The sequence below is a fragment of the Mytilus trossulus genome, chromosome 12 (genome assembly GCF_036588685.1).
Source record: "Mytilus trossulus isolate FHL-02 chromosome 12, PNRI_Mtr1.1.1.hap1, whole genome shotgun sequence".
Classification (NCBI taxonomy): domain Eukaryota; kingdom Metazoa; phylum Mollusca; class Bivalvia; order Mytilida; family Mytilidae; genus Mytilus; species Mytilus trossulus.
Genome location: NC_086384.1, coordinates 41,004,526 through 41,017,354, shown reverse-complemented (window position 1 = coordinate 41,017,354; position 12,829 = coordinate 41,004,526). Strand labels below are relative to the sequence as shown.

The 12,829-nt window shown below is 32.9% G+C and overlaps 1 protein-coding gene across 2 annotated transcripts; it reads right to left on the bottom strand.

Moving 5' to 3' along the window:
* Positions 1–465: 465 nt before the first annotated feature.
* LOC134693376 (protein hairy-like) lies at positions 466–3,592 on the bottom strand. Of its 2 annotated transcripts, none has more exons than XM_063554163.1 (4): positions 3,461–3,592; positions 2,615–2,710; positions 2,030–2,114; positions 466–1,066 (listed from the first exon to the last, which is right to left on the bottom strand). In XM_063554163.1, the coding sequence occupies exons 2-4, from the start codon at positions 2,696–2,698 to the stop codon at positions 534–536; spliced, it is 702 nt and encodes a 233-aa protein (XP_063410233.1). In that variant the 5' UTR covers positions 2,699–2,710; positions 3,461–3,592; the 3' UTR covers positions 466–533. The 2 variants fall into 2 exon arrangements, with proteins under 2 accessions (XP_063410233.1, XP_063410232.1); XM_063554162.1 differs by lacking the exon at positions 3,461–3,592 and adding an exon at positions 3,255–3,444.
* Positions 3,593–12,829: the final 9,237 nt, after the last annotated feature.

Below are 12,829 nucleotides of genomic sequence, written 5' to 3'. Positions count from 1 at the left end.
GTATCTGTCATGTTTGTTTTCGTTAACTTAGTATTTATAAATTTGGCCTTTAGTTTTCTTATTTGGATTTTTCCACATTTTTGTAGGTCTTGGCCTTTTGAAGTTGACAATAAGGTAGCTGCACTGCGGCAACCGGTGAAAGATGATTGATTTCAAACACGACACACTAGTCGATAGTTGTCTTATTAACAATCATAACTCGGACATCCCTTTTTTTTTATATTTAAGACAATTTCATATTTTTATATTGTTTAAGGAATCAAAAATTAAAAAAAATTCTTTGATTAATACAGACGTGCAGGAAAAGTCCAAATAAATTGTATACGCCAGTAAACATGAAAAAAGTACAAGTATTGCAGTTTTCTAACAATTTTATTGTTATGTTAATAATTTATTATTATCGATAAATAATTTTAGTTAATTTGCATGCAAACAAATTGAAATTATTACATAAATTAAGCACTATACAATTTAAAATTTGCACCAAATATACAATGAAATGTCATAACAGATTCTAGAGTAATTGTTAAACATCAAAATGGCCGCCATACTGAAGTCTGTGGTGCTTGGTTGGCAGGAGACTGGACAACTGGTGAACCATGGAAACCTGAGTCGTTACAAGTGAGGTCAACAGGCCATAAGTAGGGAGCGGACGGAGAAAGAGATGACGGTCTTTTGCTGTGACTGTAGGACATGTTAACGATTGGTGATGTGTTGTACCAGGTGTTACTACTGAAAGCGGGTGATAACTGTTGGCACGTGTTGCTGTCTGCTGAGTAGAAGCTGTTTGGAGTGCTCGCGGCAAATCTGTCGTCGCTGACGGTTGAGGCACGTGACTCTGGTCGAGAAAATGGAAAACCTGGTAGAGTATTAACGGCACTCGTCATTAAGGTCTGCTGAGGAAACACTGGTGACATGGCAGTTAGGGTCGATGATAGATGATTGGAAAGACTGGACACGATCTCGTTGCTGTAACCATGGATACTCTGGTGTCTAGATACTTCGTGGATGCATGTTGTGTAGCCTTGAAGAAAACTATGGACAGTTAGCTGTTGTCTTTCTTGATCTGAATAGATAAAAAAATCAATATTAGTTATTGAAATTAAAGTTGAAAAATAAAATGAAAAATGAAACATATACAATGAAATGATTTTCAATACTCAGAATAGTTTAGAAACCAAAAATGCCAACATTCTTAAAAAATATTGAATGCAGGAGTTTGCTGGATTATTTTTTGTTGTCTCAAATTTTCAAATAGATATAGGAGGATGTGGTGTGAGTGCCAATGAGACAACTCTCCATCCAAATAACAATTTAAAAACCCATTATAGGTCAATGCACGCGGCCTTTAACGTTGAGCTTTGGCTCACACCGAACAACAAGCTATAAACGGCCCCACGATTACTAGTGTAAAACCATTCAAACGGGGAAACCAACGGTCTAATCTATATATACCAGCAAAAAGGATGCTTTCTTTTTGACATATACCCCATTTAACCTTTAATTAATTTATGTCTGAAGTACAAATTTTAGATTAATTTAAAAGCGAAGCGAATGTTTTTGCATTATCAAGGAAGCTGGCTTGTCATGTTTTAGAGTTTTTGTCAGATTTTCGGAATCCTCTGGTTTTATCCATTGGAATGACTTGAAAAAATTTGCCCGGTGACCCCCATTTGTCTCTCTGTAAATCTTTAACATAATAATAATAAGCCATCTTTAAAATCCTTAACAAAATATATCACTTTTTAACAGTTTTTGAGAACTTCAACTTTTCTATGATAAAGCTTTAAAAAGTCAAGAGAGAATGGTTTCCCGCCAAAAATCCAATGGCATAAATGATCTCGAAAACAAGCACGGTGCTTTTTGGATTCCTTTATTTATCACCTATCCATATAAACTAGTGTTTTAAGTAAATTACTTTGAAACTGAGAAGCGAACTCCTTTCACTATTAAAAAGCAACCAAAACAAAAAACAGAAAAGTACAGGTGTAGCTTCGTAACTCATTCATTGACTTAGTATAGTATTTACCTTCTGCAATTTGTCTTTGCTGATGGTCCTCGATATATCTGACAGCCATATCCATGATGTCTGCTTTTTCCATCTTGACGTGTTCCTGTAAAAGTAAAAAAAAGAGAATAAATAAAAGTAGGAAGTTATTCGTAATAAACTCTGTAATCGTGTATTGTTTGTCTTTAAGGAAAATGAACATACTATAAAATAAGGTGTTGTAGACATTTAAGTTTATTTGTTTGTTTTGCCCAGGTTAACAGACGTTTCAATTTCAGTCTGAAATTGATATTAATTACATTTCAGTAAACAGCAGACAACAGTCTCGAGAAAGAGCGTGTCATTTTAGACAAGTACCCAACGGGTATGATTCCGGAAAGTTAACTGTGAAGTGAAATAAGTCATAAATAATTAATGTACACAGTCAACACGTGCCAGCGTAAATTTGTCATTATTACATTTGACAAATTAGTATCAATTTATGTAGATTTTATTTGCGAGACAAATACTAATTTCACGCATCATTTAATTTTATTTTTTTCGTAAATAAAAAAAAAAAGTTAAGGATGTCGAAAAAATGAAATTGTACAGTTATAATGAACTTACCTCTTTGTTAGTATCTCGTAAAACTAAACTTTTCAGTTGCATCAGACTATTATTGATACGTTCACGTCGACGTCTTTCTGTCATTGGCTTACTTGTCTGTAAAAATAAAATACATAAATAGAAAATATTAAAAAAAATATTTGAAATAATAAAAAAAAAATTTAAACAAAAATTAAGATTTATACACAAAAATAAAAACCATTAGAAATTCCAAATAATAAAATTTAGGGCAAAAATAAAAATATTAAAACAATTGTGCTTCCTCCCCTAAATTTATAGCTTTGTTACGTAAAAGAGAAAGTGATATTAATCGAAAAATAAGAACAAATGATTGTAGCATATGTTAATGTTTCTAGAACTAATTCACTAGTTTTGATTTTAATTCCACAATTATGTTTTTAGTTCTTCCTAGTCTTTGCTATTTGCGATAAACAGCAACTACATAAATAAAATGAAAAATAAAATATTAGGAATAGAACAATTAATGTCTATATCAATAGTCATTATAAATATGCAATAATTCAATTCAGAAATTTATTTAAAGTTTGATTTTTTCCCCCTTAATTTCACATAAAGCATATATTATAAACATTTAGATATTTCGACAATTACTTCTTTGAGTAAGTTTTATAAAAAATACCTTTCTTTTCTGTTGGCTCTCAATTTCTGTAAACTTCATGGTTAAATGTATGTTGTTTGAAGTGTAATGAATTTTTTTTTACTTTTACAGTTAATATATCATATGCCACAAAATGAAACCAATTTGCTCAGTTTTTATTATTTCCGACTTATGGCACGTGTGGTTGTGATTTATGGCTTTACCAGTAAATTGTTGTATAAATATACCTGCTTGTGAGTATTGCCACCGTTTGACCCCCAGGAGAATTAACCGGGCGTGGCTTCATTACAAACAACGGCCGTCTATATACTTGTCAATTAATACCTATATTACTGTCATCACATGGAGAGCTTTTATCGCTAATTGTAATATACACGTCTTTTAGAATTTAATACCTGTACTTACTTAATTTAGAAATTTGTTTTTATTGCAATTAAGCCATTAGTACTTATTATTCCCACAGGTAGAAGTGTTGAAATGTATTGGCGAGAGTAGACGTCCGAAATGAAATATAACTGTTTTCTGCAGGACAGACTGTCTGATTATTTGAGTAATTGATAATTAATGACCCTATATGCATTTTGATACACATTTTTTTAATATGACAGTTGATAAGCGTGGCCAAATAACTGCTTTCAACAGAGAACGGTTAAATAATAAACAATAAACCTATATGCATTTTGAAACTGCAAGTTTTCTTATGTGCAATCATCCCGCATGTATCTTTTTATTTATATTTAAAAAAATGTCATTTCCCAGAAAAAAATACTCGCTCATAATGGCAGAAAAACAACACAGATTTTATTTATGTTTTTTTGAATCGGAGTATATTTACCAAGAGCAAATTCTTTGCTGTAAATAATTCACGGAAAAAATGTATACTCTTTATTTGATTATTTTGATATTTATAAAAAAAACATCAAACGATTTTTTTTTGTACGAACGCAACGATATAGTTCCAGATTTCATTTTTTTACGGATTGGAGAACCTACCTTTTAATTGGCACGATTCGTTGAAATGAACGGGGAAAACATTATGTTGAAGTGTTGTTTTTACTGTTAAAAATAATCCACATATAATTCCAGGAAACACATGTATACTTATACTCTAACATATGACCATTAGAATTATGTATTAATCCAAGCTAAAATCACAGTGAAGTTTTAAAATATATCATTCTGTTTCATGCCAGTATTGTTATTTTTATAAAAAAATAAATAAACAAAAACCATTAAAATATATTCACTTTTTTATTTTGATACACATTTTGCAGATTCAAAAATGTTCAATAAAAACGCTGTGCTCGTAACGTATACTTTAATGTCTATTTTTCTAGAAATCGTAACCTATATTATAAAAACTTATCAAACAGAGGAGAACGATACCAGAGTGACATTCAAACTCATAGATCGAAAATAAACTCACAACGACATGGCAAAAATATACAAAGACAAACAGACAAATAATAGAACACAAGACACAACATAGAAAAACTAAGGACTTAACAAAACAAACCCCAAAAAAAACTGGGATTGATCTCAGTGCACCAAAAGGATAAGTAGGTCCAGCTCCACATGTGGCACCAGTCGAATTAATCATGTTATTACAAACCCGGTAAATAGTCTTAATTCGGTAGGTCGCACTCGCGAACAGGGGACGGGATTGTAGTTAAGACTTCAGGAACATATGTGATATCATCTGTGAAACGGATTTCCCTAACGGTCAATCATCTCGCCACGGCGTCCGTACGATTTACGAAGGTATGATTTCAACTTCATCATTTGGAACTCTTGGTTTAATAGCTTTCTTGTGAGTAGCCTACCTCTATCAAGGAAATCTTGATATCAAAAACAAGCCCGGAAATATCGTATCAATTGGGAGATTCATTCTGCGTATGCAGGCGCTGCATGCTGGGATGTTGCACCATAGAAAGGGATAGTTCACATTTAGGAAGCTGAAATCGTTTTTTTTTATCGCACAGTTTTTTTTTCTCAACCGAACTTGATTAGATATAGGAAGATGTGGTGTGAGTGCCAATGAGACAACTCTCCATCCAAATAACAATTTAAAAAAAAGTAAACCATTATAGGTTAATGTACGGCCTTCAACACGGAGCCTTGGCTCACACCGAACAACAAGCTAAAAGGGCCCCAAAATTACTAGTGTAAAACCATTCAAACTTGATTGTTCATTTCTAGATGTCTTTCAATTTATGAGGAAGACTTAACTGCATCTGTTATCTCTATGCGCTCAACATTATTACCAAATTGTGAATTATTCAGTGATAATTACCTCATCTAGTTATTGCAAGACGCGTACGGGATTGGTTTTCTCATTCCATCTCTTTTATGATAAAACTGCTGAAAACAAGAACTATAACGGTATAACAATGGGACAACCATGAACCGCAAGCCGAAGGAAGACGACAACACCATGACCAAAAGAAAAACAACACAACACAACAAGAGAGAGAGAGAGAGAGAGAAGACGACAACACCATGACCAAAAGAAAAACAACACAACACAACAAGAGAGAGAGAGAGAAGACGACAACACCATGACCAAAATAAAAACAACACATCAAGAGAGAGAGAAGACGACAACACCGTGACCAAAAGAAAAGCAACACAACAAGAGAGAGAGAAGACGACAACACCATGACCAAAAGAAAAACCGCACAACACAACAAAAAAGAGAGAGGAAGACAGCATCATGACCAAATAAAAAGCAAAACAACACAACAAAAGAGAGAGAAGATAACAGCACCATGACCAAAAGAAAAAAACAACACAACACAACAAAAAAGAGAGATGACGACAACACCATGACCAAAAGAAAATTAACACAACACAACAAAAGAGAGAGATGCAAAGAGTTCTAAAGGGAAAATAAATTTATAACGCTTTGGCAAGAAAAAAAAGAAACGAAAACGACAAAAAAAACAAAAAGTATACAAAATACTACATAGTCATAAACAATTTAGAGCAACACAAACCGTAGGCCGCAAAACAAAAAAAACGACGTTGATCTCGGAAGGATTAGTAGATTTTCACATGCTGTGTCCGCCATGTTCATGTTAATTCAAATCGGTAATAAGTATAATTCAGAAGGTCAATAGTAGCTAAGAATACAAAGTAATTAAATTTTAAAAAGTGTTCCCCAGGTTATTTATTGCTAATCTAATTAAAAACCGATCTCTGAACGCTCCCGTTCTCTGGTATGTCGCGTGGGAGACATATCAGAAAACGGGAGCAATGAGAGATCGGTTTTTAATTAGATTGATTTATTGCCATATTGATATAGCGTGATTCTATCAGATGTTTTTATGCCCCACCTACAATAGTAGAGGGGCATTATGTTTTCTGGTCTGTGCGTCTGTTCGTTCGTCTGTCCGTCTGTCCCGCTTCAGGTTTAAGTTTTTGGTCACGGTAGTTTTTCATGGTCCACGTGTGGGATAAGCGGCAGAGGACATTTGAGCGAAAAATAGGACGTTTGAGCGCCAAAGTAGAACCCATTTGAGCGCCAGAATTTTAACCCATTTTAGGAAAAATTAAAATTGTTAAAGCCCATTTTAGCGAATTTTTTTTAACCCTTCTTAGTAAATAAATATTCTAATATGACGTTCTTCTTGAGCTTTAGATACAAAGCCATGTTCTAATTCGAATAGAACATAGGCGGCACGTGATTGACGTCACAATTGAAATTGCAACGTCAGATGAATTTTGAACAACGCCAAATATCAAAATGGCCATTTTTGTCGGACAACCCGTTGTTGGGTTGCTGCCCCTAAATTGGTAATTTTAATGAAATCTACTATTTTTGGTTATTTAGGCAATATTAAGATTTCAACAGTTCTAGTAGTTATATGTGTCTACACAATATGTCAAATTCTAAATCATTACTAATTTATCTATATAAAGATTTTCTTGAGGATTAATTCATATATAGTTGGGATCCTGCTAACATATTTAAGTTAAATTACACAGGCTAAAATATTTAAGCTAAATTGGGCCAGGCACATACATAGAGAATGTGGCGGGGTTAAAATTAACCCTGCCACATTCTCTATGAATGTGCCTGTCCTAAGTCAGGAGCATATAATTTAGTGGTTGTCGTCTGCTTATATGTTACATATTTGTTTTTCGTTCACTTTTTGTAAATAAATATGTTTTCTTGTTTGAAGTGATTTACATTGTCATTTCGGGACCTTTCATAGCTGACTATGCGGCATGGGCTTTGTTCAATATTGAAGGCTGTATGATAACCTATAGTTATTGTTTCATTTTGGTCTATTCTATGTGAAGAGTTGTTTCAATTTGGCAATTATACCACATCTTCTTTTTTATATTAACAGAAATGATCAAAAATAAATACATGAAAGTCGAAAAATATAATATGGTATGTATGACAGAAAAAAAGGGCTCCAGAAACGTTTTCCTTAAAGGTCAAATGGTCCCTTTTAAAAGGAGTAGGTGCGGTAAGGGCCGATTTTGGCTTCAAATTTCAGGTTCATCGAACGAAAGTTTTTAGACACTTTTTAAACACTCAAGAGTCTTATTTCAATTGATTCGATTAGTTTAAGTGAAAGATTTTAACTGATTTATTCATTAAAAACGCTCTGATTCAAGCTTAAATATGAAAAATCTATCAAATATGCCAAAAAACGTATTCATCCTCAACCTTTATATATGTTATGTATTATCATCAAATACAACTTACATTTCAATATTATGAATGAACACGAATACGACCACTTTCATTTTAGACGGAAACCGTCTATAGATTAACCAAAATGCTAAAATTTTGAAGATTTCAGTAATTTAGCATAACGTTATGATGCTAGATCGCGATATTTGTGCATTGTATTTTTAAAAACAGCTCATATTTATTTAGAAAAGGCATTTTTCTTTCCAAAATATAGCTTAAGGATTAAATTTTCACAATTTTCTAAAACTGCTATATTTTTGGGCCAAAAAGGGGTCTTACTGAACCTACTCCTTTCTTCACTTAACCAGGTCATTTAAGGTAAACTATATATACAGTTCTAAACTCAGTGGCAGATCCAGAACTTTTTGTAAGGGCTGACACTGACATAAAGGGGGGCTGCTCCAGTCAAACTTCAGTGATTCCCTATATAATCAACCAAATTTTTCCCACGAAAGGGGGGGGGGGGGCAGGATCCGTCTATGAAACTGATCTGGTTCTCGGTTTTAACATTTTTTTAAAGTATCATACAAAGAAAAGTCACGCAAAACGGGCATAACTCGGGAACAGTTAAATTGACATCAACTAAATTCAAACTTGATCTCTGTTTTGTGGTAATAGGCATTGTGTATATTATGTTTCATAACAATTGGTTGAGGCAAACTAAAATAAGAAAATAGAAACAAACTTCCTGACGACTAAAGTACTGACGGACATGAGTGAAACTTATGATATGAGACAAATTTTCACAAGAAACGAATTGAAACAGAAATAAATAATCATATGTCAACCTACGACCTTCAACAGTAAGTAAAGCACATACCACATACTAGTTGAAAAACAAATTACTTAAAATAAAAAGATCATGATTTTTTAATCAGTAACTGCTGTTATGTTATTTGGCATCTGTCAATCAGTTCATTGATTTTTTTCCGCATATCAAAGAAAAACAGGCACATGTCTTAATGGTGTCTTCCTCCTATTCACACTTTTAAAAATCACGATTTCTTCAATAAATGTTTTGATTATTTATAAATTGTTTTTATAACAATCAAGTTTAATTTAAAATTCACATAAACGAAGTTTGATACACTGTTCATTTACAAACTGGGTTTACTGAGACTACACATCATCTAAAGGGATGGCAAAGCAAGTCGACGAAACATTCAAGCACCCGCGACCAAACATTTTAAACAAATAAAACTACTGAAACATGAGGAATCTAGGCCTCAACCATTATTCACTATGCAGCATTAAAACTCCACCAAGAAGTAACAACAGTAGAGTTTGGCGATGCAGCCACCCATCTTATTCACGTTGAATAGAACTACTCAAGCTAGCGAACAATAAGCCAGCGATAGATTAAAAAACTTTAATAGACTAATATACGGTGAACTTCTGATGTGTGTGCTACAATATTAGTATTGTTTGTTTCATATTATAATGCTTGTGTGACTTTACTTTTGAATTTGTGTTATAAAAGAAATATAAGATAATTTGCTACATTTCTTTATTTCGATTGTTTATGCTAAATGGTCACGTTTCTATCACTTTCACTTATTCATAATTTCCATTCTCAATTTTCTTCCATTTCTTTCATTTTTATTTCAATTAAAAACACAAAGTTCAAACATATACAAAATGACCTATTTCCTATCCCAAAAAACATTGGCCAATTAAAAGTTGTTTAAGGATAATCCTTTGTTTGCATAAGTTTTCCTCCTATTCCCACATGAAATTTTAAATTTTCTTACCAGATTGATAAAAAAGCGGGAATAGGAGGAATGAACCGTCTAAATAATGTTGAATATCTTATTTATTTATGATTATTTTTTTCTATAAAATTCGATTTTTTTGCATTAAATATCTATCTTTACCATAATATGTAAAAATAAAATATATAGCAGCACTCCTTCTAGTCTTTAGTGGCGTTATATAGGTCTTTAGTGCACTAATGAGTCCTTAGCAGTGTTTAGACGTACCATTTACTTTTACGATTCTAGACCAAAATAAAATTTGAATTTTGAGATATTAAGAAAAATCCAGGAATACAAATTTTTAAGGAAACCATGCACCAAATTCAGCAGTCCTACATTATTAACTGTCTCTCCATCTAAAGTGTCTATGCCATACTTAGTTATTACAATAACCAAATGACCCTTTCATGAAATCAAGAGATATGAGTTGAAAATATAGAGAAATATGATTGCTTGTTAAAAAAAAGTCCATTTACAGGGCTGCAAAACAGATATTATAAAGTACAAAATAGTTTGTATCAAATCTGAACTTTTTTGTTCCCATGGTAACTAAAAGCAGATCAATTGTAAATTAAATATTTAACTGTTGAGTATAAAATTCAACCTCCATTATTTATATGTATCTAATATCTAGAAAACCATGTATTTGATGCTGATTCTGAATTAATTCAGCAATTTCAGACCGGTTGCTAGGGCTTTTTTTTTGGTTGCTATTGTCTTTCAGCCACTTAAATTAAAGCTTATATAATTTTTTATCATTTTCAAACAAATCATAAGTTTTATTGTCTGTTAAATAACATTAATATAAAAAAAATAGCAAACATTTTGATAATGAACCAGTATTGTTGTTTTGTCATTTCTATGAATTTTACCAATTTTTGTTGCCATGGTAACAAAAAATTTCAAAAAAACCCAGATGTTTTTTTCCTGTTTTTTATTATTCAATGTATCAACTTTAAGATGCAATCATAGTTTATAATGAACTTGTCTGCTCAATGTCAATTTTTCTTGATTTAATATGATATTTAAGCTATTTTCAGAAAATGTCAAACTACAGATTTTTGCACCTTTTTAAATACCATTTTAGCCCTATATCACAGGGGCGGATCCAGGATTTTTGAAAGGGGGGCGAAGATTTAAAATTTCGCCGAGCGGAGCGAGGCGAAAAATTTTTGGGACCCTTTTTGGGCTAAAAAGCATAAAATAAGTGCTTGGGGCATGTATATTTTATAGTTGCTGTATAGTGTAAGGATTGGACATTTTTTATGCTGTATTCTCCCTATTAATTGTCTATCATAAAATGATAGTATTAATCCAAAGCTATGTACTGATATATTTGATGTAGGACTTGTCAGTAAAAAATAGACATGGGAATTCGACTCAATTTACAATACGACCGACACGAGTTAAAAAAGACAAACAAGCAGTTTTTATCCAAATGTTTGATTGATATGTTTCACCCAACATAACATAGAGAACCGAAGTGAGGGGTTCCAAATCCACAAAAGATAACGAAAGTGTCTGAAATGACAACGAAGTTAGAATGACGGTCCACAAATGGAGACATAAAGGCACACCCAGTAGGCAGGTTACAGTCTGGTCTTGAAAAAGTATGCAATCTATATCAGTCCGGTGAAACAGACATTCCAGTAAGACATGCAAACCCCGGCCACAAAAAAACTACGTCCGTTTTTATTGATCATGTTCATTTCATGCTTAATAATTTTGTTGGAATTTTTCGTTTTTAATAGCAAAAAAGTGGATAAGACTATTGTTTTCAATCCAGATACGGCCAGAATTTTTGTTTTAGGCAAAAATCAGAGTCAATTTTTTCTCTCTCAAATACCTCAGAATGCCTCCTCAAATCAAATGGTTTCGTAGCTGAGACTTGAATTTTTTTTAGAGCTTATACTAAAATTGAGAATGGAAATTGAGAATGTATCAAAGAGACAACAACCCGACCATAGAAAAAACAACAGCAGAAGGTCACGAACAGGTCTTCAATGTAGCGAGAAATTCCAGCACCCGGAGGCGTCCTTCCGTGGCCCCTAAACAAATATATACTAGTTCAGTGATAATGAACGCCATGCTAATTTCCAAATTGTACACAAGAAACTAAAAATAAAATAATACAAGAGTAACAGAGGCCAGAGGCTCCTGACTTGGAACAGACGCAAAAATGCGGCGGGGTGACTGGGGATCATTATTCAACTTTTTTATTTATAAAATAAGCTGGGGCATTTGGGGTTAAACATGTTTTCGTAGGTAAATAATTTTGTGGAACTTTTTTTTCATGAAAGTGTAATAGTCTATAGAGTATTTAATATTACTTTCTGTTTGGTAGAATAGTGAAATAGAAGTCAATACGTTCTTGCTCAATCCTGTGTTGCTTTGAAGATTTCCTGATTGTCATGACATCCTCAGCCTAAGCAATGTGTATTACTGTAATTTGAATTTCAAAATGACCGTGTGCCGTTTTTTCAACGCACTGGTCAACTCCACCATAGCAAATCACATGACTTTGACAATCAGTGAATACCAGCGAAAAATATATTGATAAGTAAAGAATTGTCGTATAAAAATTAAATACTCGGGAATTGGCAAAGTTCACTAGTCTGATTAATAATTTTCCACAAAAAAAAAAAGTCCGCGCAAAGGGGGGGCGTACGCCCTCTACGCCCCCTCTGAATCCGCCACTGTATCAAAAAAAAATTTCACAACCTCAACATCAAAATATAAACTTCAAATAATGCCTAATAATATGTTGAAATTTTTTTTCTTCTTGAAATTGTCATTATCATAAAATTGCTACAACCAAAAAGTAGACATTTTCCAATTTTCATGTCTGATTTCATCAGAAATTCCTCAAAAAAATAGCTGCATGTTTCCATAGCAACCGTTCAACAAAATTTTAAAAAAAAGCTTGCAAACTTTATTTCAATCTTAGCTGCCTATTATATAAAAGAATAAAGCAGTTCTGAGACATGACATGAATCACCCCCTGCCTGGATCTTACAAATAGCTGTACTTAATACGGGATCAAAACAGTATCGCATGCCCTTAAGGATCTCATGCACACTCTACGGCAAAAGTACGACGACGCATTCCATTTTCTATAAAACAAGTGCGACCAT

Coding starts and splice junctions, on each gene's coding strand:
- LOC134693376 (XM_063554162.1), bottom strand. CDS start 3,293: ATGAAGTTTACAGAAATTGAGAGCCAACAGAAAAGAAAG. Junction 2,711..3,254: donor AGAGCCAACAGAAAAGAAAG/GTATTTTTTATA, acceptor TTATTTTTACAG/ACAAGTAAGCCAATGACAGA. Junction 2,115..2,614: donor TACGAGATACTAACAAAGAG/GTAAGTTCATTA, acceptor TTACTTTTACAG/GAACACGTCAAGATGGAAAA.